This window comes from Nyctibius grandis, chromosome 3 (assembly GCF_013368605.1).
Source record: "Nyctibius grandis isolate bNycGra1 chromosome 3, bNycGra1.pri, whole genome shotgun sequence".
Taxonomy (NCBI): Eukaryota; Metazoa; Chordata; class Aves; order Nyctibiiformes; family Nyctibiidae; genus Nyctibius; species Nyctibius grandis.
Window position 1 is genome coordinate 106,141,298 of NC_090660.1, and position 20,563 is coordinate 106,161,860.

At 37.9% G+C, this 20,563-nt stretch overlaps 1 protein-coding gene across 1 annotated transcript in view; it reads right to left on the reverse strand.

The window, feature by feature from the left end:
* Nucleotides 1-265: 265 nt before the first annotated feature.
* The window catches only part of DNAAF11 (dynein axonemal assembly factor 11), a 39,578-nt gene continuing 19,280 nt past the window's right edge, over nt 266-20,563 (reverse strand). Inside the window, exons 10-12 of the mRNA XM_068396910.1 lie at nt 19,994-20,089; nt 10,465-10,550; nt 266-449 (exon numbers count right to left, since the gene is read on the reverse strand). Coding sequence (XP_068253011.1) covers nt 266-449; nt 10,465-10,550; nt 19,994-20,089 — 366 coding nt within the window. The remainder of the gene's footprint in view (nt 450-10,464; nt 10,551-19,993; nt 20,090-20,563) is intronic.

Sequence of the window (20,563 nt, forward strand, 5' to 3'; positions counted from 1 at the left end):
GCAGTAAATTCTTTGAAGAAACGACAATGTCTGACTTATATGATTCCCATTCTGATTTGAGACTTACTAAGTAAACAATCTAGAAAAAAAGAATTTATATAGCAATATACTAACAGAAAACCTAGCAGAAAACACAGCCGTAACAAAGTTTGTGATAAGAACTGTAATAATGTTACCAGCTTCATCTATGTTATACTTACTTTACACATAGGGTCATGAAAACAACCCAAGCATGCCACATATAGAGGGACTATTTAAGAATGTTTCAGATTAAGGGAGGAACATCTTCATTATTTTCAAAATCAACGTAACTCTTCTTAGTCTCTGTAATCTTCTCTGATTGTAGCCTAATAGGTCCCTGTCCAGTTCGCTCCTTTTCTTGGATTATCTTTGTCACATCAGGGAATGAATACTTGCTGGGATCCACTTCTAATTTCTCAACCTGTATGCTCCTGGAACAAGAGGAAAACAAATGGAAAAAACTTAATTTCAGTGTCAAATATAACAGATCTATTTTGGGTGCTGGTTTACAAACCTGTTGACTTAAGTGTGAGAGTTGTTACTGAGTCCAATTAAGCCAAGATTAAGAGTTTTTATGACTTGAAAATTGATTGTTATAAAAAACTAATTGTAAACACAGAAGAATGCTACAAAATCTCTAAAATTTTGTACAAGAGAATACTTAGCCTACTAACATCAAAATTTAATTTTTTGACATCTATAATTTTCTTTATATCAGAACATGGTGATTGCTGGTATCATACTACAAATGGTTGGCTTTTGATGTCAGACAGGGTGTTTTTAGTATAATTGCTGTTTTGTTCTTTTTTCTTTCAGTTCATTTTTAGCACAGTTCCTTCACACTAGCTGTCTATTAATTTCTATGTGACAGATCCAACTTTGGAAAGCAGAAATACTTTTATTTAGAGAGAAAATGTAATTGTACTAACTTATTTGCTTTTATCAGCTAATTCTTATGTTTTGGCATTATGAATCCTCATCATGTTTGGAATATGAAAAAAAAATTAAATGAAAGTATAAGAAAGGTCAGAGTTATAACAGAATTTCCAGATTCTATTGCTATTAAGGATATTCTTTTAGATCACACTTAGAAATGTGTACGGTCCACTCATTAAGGGAACCTGTCCAAATCACATGTTGATCAAAGATTTGAAATATTCTTATATTTCCTGTCTTGCAGCATTTAAAGCCACTGTTCTTTTCTAATAGAGGAGCTCAACAATTAAATGGAAAAACCTAGCCTATTTTTAATTAATTTGTAACTGTTTACAGGAAAAATGCCAAAATGGAAATTTAATTGTACAATGATGTTCTAATTTCTGCAAATTCCAACACAATTTGTATATCTTCATACTAATTTTCATTTTATTCTGAGTGCTACTTTGGGTCAAAGTTCCAATCTCAGCATCACAAAAGACAGTGCGTCACTCTTCGAAGATGTGAGAAAACTACATGTTTACCCAGGAGATCAAAAAGGCTCATTAGGACTAGAACAAACAAAAAAGTAGGAAAGGCACTGAATGAAAGAATGCATTTCTTTGACGGCAACAGTGGTAATGAAAATATGTAAATAAAGGATATTAAAAGATTTTTAACTGAAAATCACCATCTTTAGAGCGAGTTTTGCCAAGGAGCTTCCAAATTCTTCCACTGCTTCTCCATCAAGGTTCTATGGGGTCTGAGCAGACATCCCAGCCCACACCTGTGTGCAGAATCTCTGTCCCAGTGGAGGAGAGATGCAGAGGGTTTCATGGGAGGTTTCCTCCTCTCCTACGCTAGTGCTGAGGAAAGCATGACTAAGAGGAGAGGCAGCCATCAGCTTAGCCACCTCTTTCAGCCTTATGTCACTAGACTTTTCTTGTGCTACAGGAATTATTTGCTCATTTTATGAGCAGAAAACAACCAGAGAAGCACCCTGCTTTAATAATCTGGATAACCTTTTCCAAAAAGTCACACAAACAAAAACCACTCAGAGGAGAATTTTATGGGTAATGAAGACAGATACAAGAAAACTCTTATTTCTTTACCTTGAATTTTCTTCAGTTTATAAGGCTAGATATTTTTCCTATACTACACATTTTAATGAAATAAAAGTGGATTCACTTTGTGGCAACATTCTAGAAAATGTTCATCCCCGAGAGGTAAGAGACATTTTTGTTTCCTCTGTAATTTATGAAATATGCTGTGACCTGGAATCACTTTATCAGCAGCTGTTGGGGAGATTCCAAAGAGAGCACACCCTGTCCAGAATCTTAAGCTAATCACTAATCACTAATCTGAAACACCTCAGAAAAAGCTAAAAAAACATAAATATGAAAATTAGTTATCCTCAGCCTGTGCTTCCATCACATGGTTGAAAAGATTTTCCTTGATTTGAAATATTTTAATTAGTAGTGGTGTTTGACATTTGTTCAGCAGCTCTAAAATTGTACAAATTGCTAGTCATGAAAATACAATAAATTCTATGGAGTTTGAATAGCTTTGCTTAGTAGTAGAATAAACTTCAATACACCAGAAATGAATTCACAGTGAGCGTCATAAGTAACAATCCACAGCAACATGCTATGAAAGGATTATATACATCAGACATTCTCAAAATTTAATCAGCACATGTTATCTAGAAGTATCTATTAGCAACAGACAATAGGAAAGACTGAGAATCAAGCACAAGTGATTTTTTTCCAGAAAGGAAGTGGATTTTAATGTACTTGTATGCATGTGATCAAATATTCTATACTTGTTTAGTAAAGCTTCATAGTGCTATCTCAAATACCGCGACACAAGTATTTGGCTGATGGCAAGACTCAGTTATGCTGAAGTCAGTGCAGCTACGACACACACCTGCTGAGAATCTGCTCTTCTCATCATGTAATCTATTGAAAAAGAGACTGGGTATTGATGATGTCAAGACTAACCACTAACCACCTGAAAATTTTTGGAAGAAAGAATGAGTTTCAGGCCATATAAACATTTTTTCCATGTAATTCTACCTAGCAGAATAAAAATAATCTTCTTGTTGAAGCTCTTCCACGAGCAATGGTAAGACAACAGTGATGAAAACAGTAATACTTCTTGCAGGACCAGCTACAGCACATGTCTGGAAATATCAATGTTTGCAAATGATCTCAATTTCAGGTTTTAAAAAAAAAATGAAGTTCACAGTTTTTGGCACTGCTGCCTGCTGCTGAGTGTTGTCTACTCAAGGGAAAACTGTGGTCTAAAGCTTAGAGCAGCATACAAAGTAAATAATACTAGATTAAATCCTTTCTTTTTTCCTGGCATTTTTTCCCTTAGAAAGGCTATTTCTATCTGCACATAGTTCAACAAGGCTTTTAAAAAATAAAATGAGAAGACTTCACAATAAAGTCAGTCCTTCCATTTTGCATAACTATAGCAGCCTGCTGAACAATCTGGTGTGTGACAGAGCACATATCTGATAATTTGATATTTTTTTATAATTTACACTTTTGTTCACACAGATCTTAATCCCCATATTTGGTATTTTAATGATTTGACAGTTACATTCTCCTGTTTCAACTTCTGAATTTCAATAAAATTTAGATTGCTAAAGATTTCTCATACATTTGATCTAGAATATATGGTTTTTGACATTTGATTGATAGTTCCCTTTCTGGCATCAGGATTTCCAAAGATATTTACAAGTCACAACCAATGGCTTTGGAGAGGCACTTTTTCCAGTCTTCTAACATTGTGAATGAAAGAGCACAAAAGTCATTATCATCTTTGATAAAGTACTAATAAATTCTTTTATTGAATAAGAAAATAAAGTTATTCCAGTATATGGAACTATAACTTATTTGATATCTTTGAGAAAGACAAATCCTTATTTATGTATGTTAAAAACTGACGGTGAATGTCTGACGATTGCCATACGCTGGTCTCAACTTTTGAAAACATAGGCTTAGAAAAATCTACTAGGTAATCTAAGCAAATAATCATGGTTTTATAAATACTTGGAATATTAATACCTCCTTCATTGCATAAGAGGCTTTTCAAATCTCTCTACATAGGTGTAATCTGAAATGAAGCTATAACTGGAGTCTTCAGAATCAGTGGATCATTGGAAACATATCAATACACAATGGCTGGTAGAATCAAGTTCATTTTTCAAAGACTAGACTACAATCAAGAAGAACTAACAAATCACTGGTAAAAAAGCTCTGATAAATAAAAGGCTGATGACATCTAGGTCATTCTGTTCTAAAAGACAAATATATCTCACAAATAGGATTCATCAGACTAAGAACATATATAATACCAACATCAAAGATTCTAAAAATTAGACAGAAAATCACAGCTACTGTGACGTTCTCAACTTCACTGTTCCATCCCTTACCTTCTTTTGCACAATCACTTCAAGATACTCAATTTCAAATTAAACTTGTCTGTTAGCAAGAAATATTCTAGGTCTGGCTATAATACCATCTTATTTTCACTTCTTGATTAACCCAGAAAAATAAAAAGCGCTGTTAAATTTGTCAGTCAAAATTGAATCCCTAATGTTTAAACGCTAGGGAAGCTTACACTGAATAACAACATGTTAAGACTTTGTTTACAAAGATGTGGAATGTTACAAAGACACTTTAAAGTAAATCTCTGCCCTCATTCTTTTGTCCTTGTCACATATGGACAGCTGGAGATGACTTTGGATTGTAGTGGTCAAGAGTTAACTGAACAGTATTATTGAGAATGCTGTTCTCCAGAAGGGCACGCTTCTGATGTCTCCTCGCCCTTATTACAGTTATAGATTAGCAGATGCCTGTGTGTGCAAATTAATTTCAACATCACTTCTTAGACACTCCACCTTTTGTTCTCATTAGCCAAACAACAGAGATGTACACCCTCTACTTCAATTAGCTCCAGGCCTCCATAAGAGTGCAAATGAATCTATATGTTAAGATTAACTTGAGTAAAAAGCCTTTTTAATATGTTGCTCAGTCATACGTGACTCCACTTTCTGTTTAAGAAGTCAATTGAATTACAACTCTTACGGTTCCTCCTTTCTGAGACAACGTACCTCGCATTGTAAAAATTCTCAGTGTCTTCATGATCGCTAACAAACTACACAGCCTGAAAATATTATTTCTGCAAATCTATTCAACTCTCAAGATTTACAATGTACTCCCAGGTATTTATAGAAGGCAGACATAACATCTTAGTAGAACTGATAACCGATTTGCCATTTGTGATCCTTCTACACATTTATTCATCTTTTGTGCAGGCCACATTTCAGATGCGCTTAGCTTTCTTCAAGTGAAGATGTTTCTGTTTGGTTTAGGCATGGAAGTGAAGGTGAATTTGGGTTTTGAAAGGTCACATAAATCCTCTTGCAGTTTTTTCAGGTTAGTTTGTCCACGGCTCCATCCAATTTCTGACCTCCTCTTACCTCATATTCCTACTCTTGAGGAAATAAATTATTTATTTTGTTCTACTGTATTTCTCTTTGCAACATGAAATACTCTTCTTTCCAACTTGTCACACCTTTATCCCTCTCTCTAAACGGTAGAAATGTAAGTCTGGGAGACATCCTCAGCCATTAAGTCTGTGAAAAAGAAGGGAGTATTCCCACACTTCACAAGGATTCTTTCAAGGATCCAAATTAGGACTTCTCACTCCTAAATAAAGATTCTTACCCTGACATCTACAAATTTCTCCCACAAATCTGTTCTTTGCATCATCTCCACCAAAATGAACCAAGTTAAATTAGGGTCACTGGGTAAATCAGAGCTTCTCAGTCTGTCTCATCTTCTGCAACACTGTTACATCTCAAGTGAGACAACTGTAGAGTTTTTTTAAATAATCAGTCTTTTTTCTTTTCTTGTTAATAAATGGAAAAAAACCTCAAACTAAAAATAAAAAGTTCTCCAAGGAAAGTAAATAAATGCTTGTTCATCACTGTGAAACTGTAAACCATAAAAGAAGTTCTGTTAATGAGTCTTGTGATGATATGTATGCTAGAAAAAGGTTGGAATTAGAATCAAATACAGTGATTAAAAACATTGAAGTCTTCTTGGCCTCAAGTTCGACATAACTTATGGGCATTTTTATATATTTGATGTCTCTCCCAAGTAGTGAAGTTTGGCTGAAATTGGATAACCTGTTCAAAAGTATTTATGGGTGTACCAGCAGACAGTGGTGGACATTCCAGCAGCATATGTTCTTCTTTTGTTTTCCCCTTAAGAATCCAGATTAAAAAAAAAACAAATGGACCCCCCCAAAAAAACACCAACCCCCAAAAAGCCATAAATTACATACTGCCAGGAAGAACTGATTCCAGTAGAATGGAAGTCAGATTTCTAACCTAATGCATTACACAGTATTTTCTATAGCACCTGCTGGCTTAGTCAACCAGTGCAATGTTACTCAGCTAAGAGGGGAAAGACACTTATAGCAGTCAGATTTGCAATATTTGAACTACTCAAATAGAAATCACGTCTACCTTACATTCCTTATTTCACTGTAAAAGATGTGTATAGACCAGAACTTGCTGATTTGTTTTTAATTCCGCTTTGTGAAGTACCCTAGAAATTGCTGCTTCATTCCTTTGCCTATTTAAATTAATCCATTCTCTGCCTGCATTTCTCAACCTCTATATATAAAGATCCACAGTGAAAAAAAAAAACAAAGAAAAAAGTATCTCTCATGTATTTCTATATATCTTTCTTTACTGAGGAATTCAGCTGTGTGTACATTTACATTTAGAGACATTTTGAGTTTTATTTGATTTTGTTTTCTTTTCCAACCTGTTAAAAGAAGAATAGTCTAAATCTGAGGGTAGGAGGCAACGATTAATGACTTTCTGTAACTTATTCTTAAGATTTCCTGTATGACTTTAGAAAAGTCCGTTCCTACCTACATCTGAATTTCACCTGTGCAGCTGTGGCAAACTCAACTTCTGTACCTCACAGATGAATTGTGAGGCCAGTTACAGTGAAGACTGGCATACTCAGCTACCATATCGATAGAGGCTTTATAAGTATAATAAATCAATCTGTCAGATTCCTCTCATAGAAACTTGTCTCTTTGAAGGTTTGAAATAAAGTTTTGTATATAGTCACAGAAGAAATCTTTCCTCCATGGCAGAAGTAATGGTAGTATCATCACGTAATCTAGCTAACAAGAGTTAAAGAGATTTAAAGCACCACATTATAGTTTAGCAGATTATATGTCTGAGCTAAGGCATCTGTAGCTGTCAAGTGTAATCACTGTAATGAATGTTCTTCTGTAATCTAAGAGACAACTATTCAGCAAATTTTTAACATCTGGCTAGTCAGCAACTTTTCAACTAAAGAGGTCACAGCTTACTATTTTTAGTAAGAACTGTAATTCAAAAGACTTTTTTCCTAATTCTAATTTTGTGATATATATTCCTGTAATATTATAATAGTAAGACTTGTATTTTTCCTTCAAAATCTCCTCTAAGTATATTCATAATTACTTAAAAAAGCATTGAAATCAAACACAAATTCTTGGAGTTTTGCTATGCGATGGAGTATCTTTAGGTCATCAGCTAGCAGGAAAGGGGATCATTTCACATTATTACTTCCATTACTTCCATACTTCCATTATTACTTCTATTTAAACATTTATTGTGTGGTCAAAACTAAAGGCACACAGAGGGTTCTAAGGAAATATATATTCTTAATCCACAAGTTGCCAACTCTTGCTGTTTGGCAGAATTCATTTGGAAGAGAGATAATGTCAGTTATCTAATGAAGGAAGATCTATTTTTTTCCTGAACAAAAGCTAAGACATTTCTTATAACTGATTTCTTTTAATATATCTAAAGCTTTAGCTGTACTTCCAAACCATTCCTTTTGAAAAGTAAAATCATAGCATAGAGTCATAGAATAGTTTGGGTTGGAAGGGACCTTTAAAGGTCATCTAGTCAAATCGCCCCGGAGTGAGCAGGGACATCTTCAACTAGATCAGGTTGCTCAGAGCCTTGTCCAACCTGACCTTGAGTGTGTCCAGGGATGGGGCATCTACCACCTCTCTGGGCAACCTGTTCCAGTGTCTCACCACCCTCATTGTAAAAAATTTCTTCCTTATATCTAGTCTGAACTTACCCTGTTTTAGTTTAAAACCATTACCCCTTGTCCTATTGCTACAGACTCTATTAAAAATCTGTCTCATCTTTCTTATAAACTCCCTTTTAGTACTGAAAGGCTGCAACAAGGTCTCCCTGAGCCTTCTCTTCTCCAGGCTGAACAACCCCAACTCTCTCAGCCTTTCTTCATAGGAGCGGTGTTCCATCCCTCTGATCAGTTTTTGTGGCATTCCTCTGCACCAGCTCCAACAGGTCTATGTTTTTCCTGTGCTGAGGACTCCAGAGCTGGACTCTGTACTCCACAAGGGTGGTGTAGAGGGGCAGAATCACCTCCCTCGACCTGCTGGTCATGCTGCTTTTGATGCAGCCCAGGATACGGTTGGCTTTCTGGGCTGTGAGCACACATTGCTGGCTCACATTGAGCTTCTCATCAACCATCACCCCCAAGTCCTTCTCCTCAGGGTTGCTCTCAATCCCGTCATCCCTCAGCATGTATTGATATCAGAGGTTGCCCCGACCCATGTGCAGGACCTTGCACTTGGCCTTGTTGAACCTTATGAGGTTCACACAGGCCCACTTCTCGAGCTTGTCCAGATCCCTCTGGCTGGCATGCATCCCTCAGGCATGTCAACTGCACCGCTCAGCTTGGTGTCATCTGCAAACTTGCTGAGGGTGCACTCGATCCCACTATGTCATTGATGAAGATATTAAACAGTACTGGTCCCAATACAGACCCCTGAGGGACGCCACTCGTCATTGATCTCCATCTGGACATCGAGCCATTGACCATTACACTCTGGATGTGACCATCCAGCAAATTCCTTACCCACCAAATAGTCCAACCATCAAATCCATATCTCTCCAATGCAGAGAGAAGGATGTTGTGGGGGACCATGTCAAAGGCCTTACAGAAGTCCAGATAGACGACATCCATAGCTCTTCCCTTGTCCACTGATGTAGTTGCACCATCATAGAAGGTCACTGGGTTGGTCAGGCAGGACTCGCCCTTGGTGAAGTCATGCTGGCTGTCTTGAATCACCTTCCTGTCCTCCATGTGCCTTAACATAGCTTCTAGGAGGATCTGGTCCATGATCTTCCCAGGCACAGAGGTAAGGCTGACAGATTGGTAGTTCCCAGGGTCCACCCTTCTACCCTTTTTAAAAATGGGTGCAATGTTTTTCTTTTACTAGTCACCAGGAACTTCACCTAACTGCCATGACTTTTCAAATATCATGGAGAGTAAGTATCCACCATTTGGCTTGGACCTTTTAGAAATATTTCAAATACTCAGTAATCAAGATAGTGCACTGTTGTAATCACTGCTGCCTAAGGAAGGGGTGCAGTGCTTGTGGCTCATTAGGAATCTCAACAAATTCTTGCAGTTGCCCTATTGATTTTCATCATGCAGGCCATTCAAGAAAAGAAGTCATGACTGATCTTTATTAAAAATAAGAAATAAAAAGCAGAATTAATGACAACTGATTCCTGCAAAGCCATTTTGCCAGTGTCCTAAATATTGGGACCAAGAAGAATACCCATGATCCATAATGCTATTTTTTACTAACTGCTTAGCCTTTCCATGAACATTGACCACAATGAAATCAAACAAGAAAACAAATGCAACACTTCAAATATAAATAAATAAATAGCTTAACAAACTTTGTTGTTACTATATCGTATTCTGGTATGAATACTGTTGCCTATAGCAAGTGGGAAAGGAAAGATTAAAAGATACAATATAGTAGGACAGGCCAAGTGTCCATCAACCCTAGTGTCTATCTACAGCTATGGCTAGTAATGCTTGCTAAGAGTAAAAAAAGAATAGTGCCTCACCGAAATTTGCTTGCTTCTGGCAGTCATTAACTGCAATATTTCAAGAGCTGGAGTTTACATCACATTTAATAGGATGGATCTATGTTATAAAACCTTGCAGAATTGGTTTTTTGAACGTATTCATTAGTGCAGTAGCTCAACCTGTACACCAGCGAGCAAATACATTCATGAGAGAGATTCAAAAATCATTGCTTTGTAAATGGTTTTCAGACTCAGGTTACATAGCAAAGGGCTCTGCAGAGGCAATTCTCAGTAGGTGATTTAGTTTTAGTATATACCAGTTTAATACTCTGAATGAGCTGATGGAACAAAACTGATTGGCAGAAGTAAGTGCTTTGTTGGCTTTGCTATGGGAGAAGACCACTTAATAAACAGCACCAGACAGGCCATTAGTCTAAAGCTTTCAGCCATAGTTTTACTCTGTACAAATCAATATTTTCATACTTTCAACAATAACATAATAAGAAGCATATATTCCAGAATGTGAATAAGAAGAGTACAAAACCCAAAATTAATGCAAAAGAAAAAAAAGAAATTACCTTCTTGCATTTTTTTGCAGTGTATTGCCGTCAGAATGTTTAATTGAAGTTGATACTTTTTGCTTAGCCAGGATTATTTCTTTAGCCTAAAATAAAAATAGACAGAAAATAAGAATCATAAAAGTTGATATTTATGCTCACAAGTATTTAAATAATCTCTCAAAAACAGAAAAATTAAGATGGTCTGAATAAATTTTCTCTTGTGACATTTACTCTTTCTGTTAGATTTTAACACTTCACTCGGCATGAAACACATGCATAAGGCAATTTTAACCAAATGATCTGAATAGAATTAATTCAAATATATATATATCAGTATATATATAAAATATTGAAATATATACATCTATTTATATTTAAATATATGCTGTCTTGTTTAGTACCATGTTAATCATAGAATCATAGAATAGTTTGGGTTGGAAGGGACCTTAAAGATCATCTAGTTCCAACCCCCCTGCCACAGGCAGGGACACCTTTCCACTAGACCAGCTTGCTCAAAGCCCCATCCAACCTGGCCTTGAACACTGACAGGGAGGGGGCAGCCACAGCTTCTCTGGGAAACCTGGTCCAGTGTCTCACCACCCTCACAGTCAAGAATTTCTTCCTAATATCTAATCTAAATCTACCCTCTTTCAGTTTAAAACTGTTACCCCTTGTCCTATCACTACTTGCCCTTGTAAAAAGCCCCTCTCCAGCTTTCCTGTAGGCCCTGTTCAGGTACTGGAAGGCTGCTATGAGGTCTCCCCAGAGCCTTCTTTTCTCCAGGCTGAACAACCCCAACTCTCTCAGCCTGTCTTCATAGGAGAGGTGCTCCAGCCCTCTCATCATCTTTGTAGCCCTTCTCTGGACTTGTTCCAACTGGTCTATGTCCTTCTTATGTTGGACGCAGCACTCCAGATGGGGTCTCAAGAGAGTGGAGCAGAAGGGAGAATTACGTCCCTGAACTTGCTGGCCACGCTTCTTTTGATGCAGCCCAGGATACAGTTGGCTTTCTGGGCTGCAAGCGCACATTGCCAGCTCATGTTGAGCTTCTCATCAACCATCACCCCCAAGTCCTTGAGCTGCCCTCAATCCATTCTCTGCCCAGTCTATCTGTGCTTGGGATTGCTCTGACCCATGTGCACATTTCTGATTTTTTCCGTAGCTGACTAATTGGTTCATGATGCGCCTCTCGCTTGCATTTCAGTTCTGGTGTCCATGTGCTAGTTCAGACATTTTTATTAAAGAATCTGCTGTAGTCTGGACTTCTCCTCAGTCTTTATAAAAGGGACGATTGACCACAAACTCCCTCAGCTCCTTTCCTAAAACAGAATCTCAAGTTCAAAGTCCAAGTGAAATCCCCTTCTCAAAGAAATCATGTCCATCACCATTTTAGGGGAGACATGTTATTGGCAAAAGGGTATCTCACAGCAAAAGGGTATCTATGAAGACAGGCTGAGAGAGTTGGGGCTCTTCAGCCTGGAGAAGAGAAGGCTCTGGAGAGATCTTCTAGCAGCCTTCCAGTACCTGAACAGGGCCTACAGGAAAGCTGGAGAGGGACTTTTTACAAGGGCATGTAGTGATAGGACAAGGGGTAACAGTTTTAAACTGAAAAAGGGTAGATTTAGATTAGATTGGAAATTCTTTCCTGAGAGGGTGGTGAGACACTGGACCAGGTTGCCCAGAGAAGTTGTGGATGCCCCCTCCCTGGCAGTGTTCAAGGCCAGGTTAGATGAGGCTTTGAGCAACCTTGTCTAGTGGAAGGTGTCCCTGCCTGTGGCAGGGGGGTTGGAACTAGATGATCTTTAAGGTCCCTTCCAACCCAAACCATTCTATGACTCTGATTCTATGATCTCTTTCCCTTCTTAACAACATAATGGGAGAGGGACCCCTTAAGCATTTGAAAGGAAGAAGGAGAACAGGAACTATAGCAAATAGTTCATTTTATTGACTGTTTCTTGGTGCAACTGATTTGAAAGTAGTCTGTTCCAGATGCCCAGAAAACTTAAAGTCTCCATTCTAAAATCTGCAAGAAATAAGGCAGATCCTGTAGCTTCCATCGTTCGTTTCTGAAATTCATTGTGAATGGGCTGATCCCCTCTGATTCTGTATATACTCTGGTGAAGAAAAGCCTGCTTCTTTGGACCTTCCCTCTCTTCTCAGGAGTCCCTCTAGTGTTCTGTTCTTTTAATAGTAATTCATTCCTTTGGTTGCCTTGAGACTAATGTTCCTTACTTTGCCCTCAAAGCACATCCTCAAGGATGGTGAAGAAATTTGCTGCAATCAACAGAAAAGGCTTCCTTGACAAGAAGTGATCCTGGAACTTAGAAAAGGGATACAATTTGCCTACTAGAAGATCTATTGTCAATTATCAAATATTATTTGACCTAAAAGCTCTTTTGCTCAAAAGATGCCCTCCTACCTCAAGAAAAAATTTAAGTGATACTCTCTAATTTTTCTTGGTTTTAAAACACAGCTGCATATGCAACAATGGTATGTGAGCTTCATCAAGCCGGTAGTTGACTGTCCATCTCTTAGTGATGCTGACCAAGTGGGGATAACTGTTCTGGAAAACAGAACTTCCACAGCTTCAGCTGTGGCCAAATGTAAAACTTTGGGCTCAGCAGAAAGATAACTGTATGAAATTTAAAGCCTGTGATATACAGGAAGACAGACCAAATTAAAATAATGAAGCTTTCCAAAAGTGATTCTATAAAACTATTGCTAATACTTGCTTTGATCACAAAACAGAAAGGAGAGCTCTTTTAAGGTCATTATCAGAGAATTCTAGAAATGGATGTGTTAAATAGAATCCGGAATATCTTTGAGAAAACAGAATGAATATGTGAAAACGGTATTTTTAAGCTGAGTCATCTTTTCAGTCCACATTTTTTTTCTACAGTGGCTTTCTTCTTCTGCAACAGGAATTCCACTGAGTAACAGTTTCCCTGAATCACATTAATTCTAAAGGATTAATAGATTTCTAGGGTTCCACAGCTGTGTGCCTCCACATGCCTTTGATGGTAATGAAATATTACTGCATTTACCATACCTAGGTAAGTGAGAATTATATAATGAAATTTTCTCAAATAACCTTTACACTGACATGCTTAATATATACCACTCCTATTTTTAAATTAATTACGGAATCTAACTCTCATTGATCTTTAAGTTTCTAAATGCTTTTGAAGGCCCAGGCAATAAAAACTGTCAGAATTCATTTGTGACTGCTTATATAATAAAGGATTAATCAAAAAGTCAAAATTTTGCTCTCTGATTCACTAAAATAAGGAAAGTGAAGTTTTAAAACACGACGCAGAATGTCTCAGAAACCTAAATAAAAACTACTTGCTAATAACATGGTTCTTTGATGCTCAGACATTAATTAAAATGCTACTGGTTTAATCTACTGATGACATTTTATAAAATCACTGATTTCATATGCCAATTTTGGTCAAAGTCTATTAAAGAAACTTTCAGGTTTCAATTTTCCTGCATCATCTGCAAAGATGACACTGTCAGACCATAGAGGTTCAAAGTCTAAAAAGCTTCATATCACAAATATTTTTCCCAGAAAGTGAAGCATGTACAATGTACACTATCAACTCCTCACTCACGCAAAATCTCTGTACAGATGATTATTACACTACAAACACTACACTTTAGAAGTGTCACTATATCATTTCACTGAATGTTATGTCCTTCAGTTTGTTTTGATGACCTTCCAAAAAACGTTGGTAGACACTGCCTTAGAAAGACACTCATTCTGCAATGATTTGCTGTGCAATAAATAGTACATTTAAGACAAATGTTTCCAGAAAAGAAGATGAAAATTATTTGCTTTCTTTTACTTCATGTGCAATTTACAATCTCCAACATCTGTGGTATGGCAAGGTCATTGGAGAGGCAAGGAAAAAGGTTTTGTTTTTCATTTTAAAGGCTAGGGAACTATGAACAGGCTGGAAGATGAATGGTGAAAGGTTTAGTAACCTGATCAGAAACTCACTAAAGCACGTGAAAAACACTTACTGAATTCAGTTAGCTCTCTGTTGTTTCTGACAAGACAGAGATCTTTTCAGGATAGTATTTCAAAAAGCCTATTACAGGAGACTATTTTTAGGTTAACAGCAATTCTAACATTTCAGTTACCTAAGGAATGTGCTAGGCCATTTATCTAGTTGCAAATTATTTTATTTTGATAATAATTGTTTATCAGGAACAAAAAGGTTAGCATAGTGCAATATAGTCATTAGGCTTGTTTTATCACTGATACAACCTGAAGGAATTTGCATGAACTATGTTCTTCCTATCATCTTACTAGAAGGAATTCATGTTAAGTTGATGATATCAAATTAGTATTCTCAAACATTGTTGATAACCTCAACCATAATGTTCTGGAAGAAAAATACTTATTGGCCTTCCAGTTGTTGCTAACCTTTATTCATTATACTTTGCTTCCTAGTTTACATCCCATTAATACCAATAAAATGTATATGGATAGAGAGTATCTGAAAAGGACATGTATCCCAAAAATATAGCTTGTGCACTGTAATTCGGTCCTGGGGGAAGGGAACAGATTCTGTGACTGTAACACAGGACAAAGAACAATAGGTTTTCACCTGCTAAGTGCAATTGCTATAAAGTAGCACAAATTCATCTTTGATCAGCAAATCAATGAAGTCCACAGAATCACAGAATGGTTGAGGTTGGAAGGGATCTGTGGAGGTCATCTGGTTCAACACCTGTGCTCAAGCAGGGCCACCTAGAGTCAGTTGCCCAGGACCACGTCCAGATGGCTTTTGAATATCTCCAGGGACTGGAGACTCCACAACATCTCTGGGCAACCTGTGCCAGTGCTCAGCCACCCTCACAATAAAAAAGTGTTTCCTTAAGTGTGGTGGTGCAGACCCCATCCCCCACCAGGCCACATTGTAATGTCAGGACCAACTAACATTCATCAGGGAACAGTGAGTGGGCTGAGTTAATCGGGCACTCTCTGATCCTGCCTGTGGGCACAGTGAGTGATCTGAAACAATTAGGCACTCTCTGATCCTGTCTGCCTGAGTGAGTCGAGACAACCTGGTACCTCCCCACCCTAGGCACAAGTGCAGTGAGTTAGTATGATTAAGGCACCCCCTAACAGCACCTGCAACTCCTGCTGCCCAGGAAACAGACAAGAACAATGAGCTGTGACCCCTAGGCGCTCCCCAACTGTACCTGACTTATGTTGGCTGAGAAATGTACCCAAACTCCTCCTGCACTGGACTATTACCCTCTCTGAATGGCACCAAGACTGCCTGACAAGAATTATGGCCACCTCGAAAAAAAGTACTGACCAAAGTCAATCATCTTGCGACCCTATAAATACTGATCCTGAGTGAGGCCCTTTGAGCTCTCTGGGATTGCAGCAGGCTGTGACCCTGCATCTCCCCTTGAGTTGGGACGCCTCTCAGGACAGATTCTGCAATGTCCAGGCTTGACTCATGAGATACTTTAGACTGTCCCTGAGAGATGCTGACAAAGGGAAAGAGTAAGTAATTCACTATTACTGGATTTTTAAATATAGTGAGTAATTCACTATTATTGTTTTTTAAATATAGTGAGTAATTCACTATATTTTGATTTCACGAGACTTGCAAAGACTATTGGATTCCAAATTTATGATCTGCAGAAAAGGAAACATGTTAAGTTTAGGTTAATCTCTATACCTATATCTACTTCTATATTTATATCTACCTCTATCTGTATTTGGTACCATATCTCTGTGTCTGTGTGTGTGTATGTATATGCAATTTAAGTTTTTTTTTTCATGTTTAACTGGATCATTGTATCAATTATAATAGATTGATGATTATTTGATTAAGTATTGTTATAAAATCATATAATTAATCCTGTGGTATACCAGAATAGTGTCAGACCTTAAATTGCTGCTATCTCGAAGTTGCACAAAGCACTTAACACCGTATCAGATCAATACCACTGATATCCCTGTATCCAGCTCCTTTAGACATAAAGTTGATCAAGTCTGGCCCTAGGATTGGATCCAGCCACACCTAGACTCCTCTCTGAGAAGGAGTTTAGAAAGTAAGGGGGTCCTTTCTGAACCTTGTCACTCAACGGGAGGATCTTCCTTATTCGTTTCCCTTTTCCCTCTACCCCTGCATACTCCCAATCTCTGTATAAACCATTCTAACCCAATTCTGCCCCAATTGCTCCTTTGTAGTAATAGAGTGAAATTTGCCATTCAGACTTTGTTAAGTCGCGCTTTTTTACAAATTCTCATTAAAATCACTTTTGCTAATATCTTTGGCGGTGATTCTTTAAGTGACCTAAAACCTTCCACTGTCCCCCACGACATAATGTTCAAGGGAACCTCTTATGTATCAGTTTGCGCCCATTGCCTCTGGTCCTGTCATTGGGCACCACTGAAAAGAGCCTGGCTCTGTGCTCTTTGCTCTCTCCCTTCAGGTATTTATATGTATTGATAAGATGCCCTCAAGCCTTCTCTTCTCTAGGCTGAACAGTCCCAGCTCTCTCAGCCTGTCCTCGTAGGAGAGATGTTCCAGTTCCTTCACCATCTTCGTGGCCCTTTGCTGGATTCTCTCCAGTATGTCCACGTCTCTCTTGTACTGGGGAGCCCAGCACTGGACACAATACTCCAAGTGTGTCTCATCAATGCTGAATAGTGGGGAACGATCACCTCCCTCAACCTGCTAGCAACATTCCTAATGGAGCCCAGGTTATAGTTAACCTTTGGCAGAAGAGGACATTGCTAGCTCACATTCAACTTGGTGTCCAGCAAGACTCCCAGGTCCTTTTCTGCAAATCTGCTTTCCAGGATCCAAGTTTTTGGATCCATTGACAATGAAGATATTAGACCATGCAGCATTACATTCATGCATATCTCTCTGTGACCCAGCTACACAAGTAGTTTTTAACCAAACGAAGGCAAAGCTCAGCACATCAACTCAGTTATTCGATAGAGCTTCTCTCTCCTCAGGTCTCACAAATATCTGTGAATCATGACATTCTGAGATGAAGCAGGCTCCAGACTCTCAGGCTAGGTAAAATATGTAGGTGTAGCTAAAATATCAAGGTAGGTGAAAGGTAGGTGAAACATAAAGTTGAAAATGGAATAAAGGCAGTTCTCAAACACAATATGAAGAGATAATATTATTTTTGCTGATTTATGTGTGACTTTCTAGGCAGGCAGCAGATTTGAATACATCCAGAGACTCTTTGAAATATTTACATTTTCTAAGGCATTGATCACCCACAAAGAGATTAGCAAGATGAGTAATAAAAGCGGGTTATGGGATAGAAAACTGAAAGTACTTAAAATATAAAAAAAAGACAAGTAAATACTAAACAAACCTGTTCAGAAACATTTGAAAATGACATTATCCAAAATGGCAAATGTCAAGGCCTCAGTTTCAAAGAAATAAACTTAGGAAAGCATAAATTCTCATAAGAGTGAATTTTGAACATTAACAAAATATGGGTCTTAACCAAATGAGTACAGTTTTCAGCATTCTTCAAGTTCCTGATGAAACTGCATTCTTGATGCTAGAGTGACAGTTTGTGATTTAATGAGAGGCTGTCCATGTAGGGAAAGACAGATGGTATGGGACTGGAGCATAGAAGAAAACATAGAAGGTATAGAACCACAAGTGGGAAAAGCCAAAAGCTGAAAAATAACTTTTTCGTTACAGCTACTAGTTGCATAGTCTTAGAATTAAATCATAGGACAATGAGAAAGAAATGACCCCAAACAGCAGCTGAAGGTTCCTCCTTCAGAAGAAAATGCTGTAATTGATATATCCTGGCAAATTCATATGTAGCACCATGTCCCATTGCTCCTACACAGCAGAGAAACTTACTAGAGACCAGAAGGGTAAGGCTAGAGCACCAAGAACTCCCTTTCTTCCAATAACTGTCCTTGGGCAGGGTTACTCTATTTCTGAAAACCAAAAGCATATAATATAGGCCTAAAGGCATTAAAAGCAGCCCAATCCTTCAAAGGCATAATGTCAGAAGAGCATGATACTGAAGCTGATTAACCTCTCCCACAGCTCCCAGAAACCCACCATATAATCCACTCTCATCTCCAGAACTCTACATTCCTAAAACTTCCAGTTGCCTGTCTGCTCCAAGCTCTTCAATCCATCTCTGCTCTTCCTGCAGGTCCAAGAACCCAGTCTTGCACCAGACGACATCAAGTCCCATCTTAAATGCCTTCATGTTTCTCCCACTATCCCACCCATTATGCCCCAAACCTGAAGATACGTCTACCACTCAGATTTCCTCTGCCCTTCATCTTTTATTCTGATTCACACTGCTGCATCTTCCCTTTATTTAAGCTCTAATGCCCTCTAAACTTCCACTGGCTGCTGGCTGGCCACCTGTTACCCCTCTCACTGCCTGCTTCAGTAAGGCAAGTTGACCTCCATGTCTTCGACTGTTCCTCATTACTGGTCTTTCCTCTCGGTTCTCTAATTTTTTGGCAGATGTGTGGGAATGGGTAGGAGATGTCCTCATTCCACCTTTGATTCTACCTCATCTACTCATTATGTCATACCACAAATCAAAATACCACTTACGTATCCAGGGTAAAAGCTACATTTACTGAAACCATAGGAAGACACACAGTGAAGAGGAAATAAAGTGGACACACCTATCAGTTTGCTCTCATTTACCCTTCAAGAACTGGGCTGGATAGGGAAGAGAGAGAATACAAAACACACTTTAAGTCAATTAGCTTTTACTTGCCAGCAGACTCTCAATTGATTTGAATTCTGATCAGCATGACACCATACACACAAACATCAGAGCACAGGGGAGATAGAGCACAGTTAGGAATATTAGGGGAATATGACTTCTACGCAGGTTTCTGTTAAGTACTAGAGACTGCTGTGCAGCATTTTTCAGTTAAAACACCTTGTTGCCACAACCCTCTTGCTCTGTGATTACATATATTTGGTACAGCTGGTCAGTGGATCCTTTCCAGCCAGGGAGAGCATGAAGGGAAAATGAATTAAGAAACTCTTGTTCTGATCACCTGAGATGTGAGAATAGTACACCATCCCCATCCTTAAACCAAAATGTAATCTTCATACATACGTGTGCCACACAAATTTTGAAAAATTGATTTGTTTTTATTATTTCATATGTAGAAAAAGAAAAAGGTTGCTTATTTTCAGGTATTTAAAAAATCCATCTCCTTATACATTTGCACAATACTGCACGTTTTGCAGAGTCTGTTTTTATATATAAAAAGCTGGTTTTGTTGAAAATAAAGGAAATACAAATAGTTCTATTAATATTAATTTTCTTAATGTTCCTTTAAAGGGGTCTTAAATCCTAAGATTTGGCTCTATGATTAAATTGTCTTTCTGGAATGTTCCTTCTTTGGAAAATATGTCCTGATGGGAAAGGCCAGATGGAATAACTTTAGCCAGCCAGATGTTACCTGTAACTCAGAAACATTCCCGAAGAATTCACAACATTTTATGTATCTTTGTATGATGCCTCCTCAGATTATTTTACATACCTTTGGCATGCTGACAACTAAATGACCAGTTGTTTGTGATCTTTTAGCAGAGCTGCTGTCTGGCTTCACTTCCTCAGGGAGCACAAGCTGAAATGGCTATGAGAAAATATGGGATTGAAGTACACCATGCTAAAATATCTCTTTTTTTTTTTTTTTTTTGACCTGGACAGAACACATGCAGAGACATCACTATCACATCCTTTGATCTTAGGGACAGTATAGGTCTAAATCCTCTCATTTTATATGTAGTATTACTAATCCTGGTAAATTATTAGCATGCTAAACAGCTTTTACTTACAAGCATAGTCATATGTATATTCCTGAATTGCTGTCATTCCTGAAGTGACATTGCTAAAGAAGGTTATAAAATGATGCTTGACTTAGATTAGCAATTAAATGAGAAGGATTTTATCCAGTCTATTTTAGACGTAAAGTAATTCTGAAGTTTTGTTTATGCAGTTGGTACAGTCAAAAATAGGGGTTTTGGTTTATTGCTTGAGTACTTTGAATTTTTCAAAAAATTGATGATAAAATTAAAACCACTGAGAAGAGAGAAAACTGGAATGACAT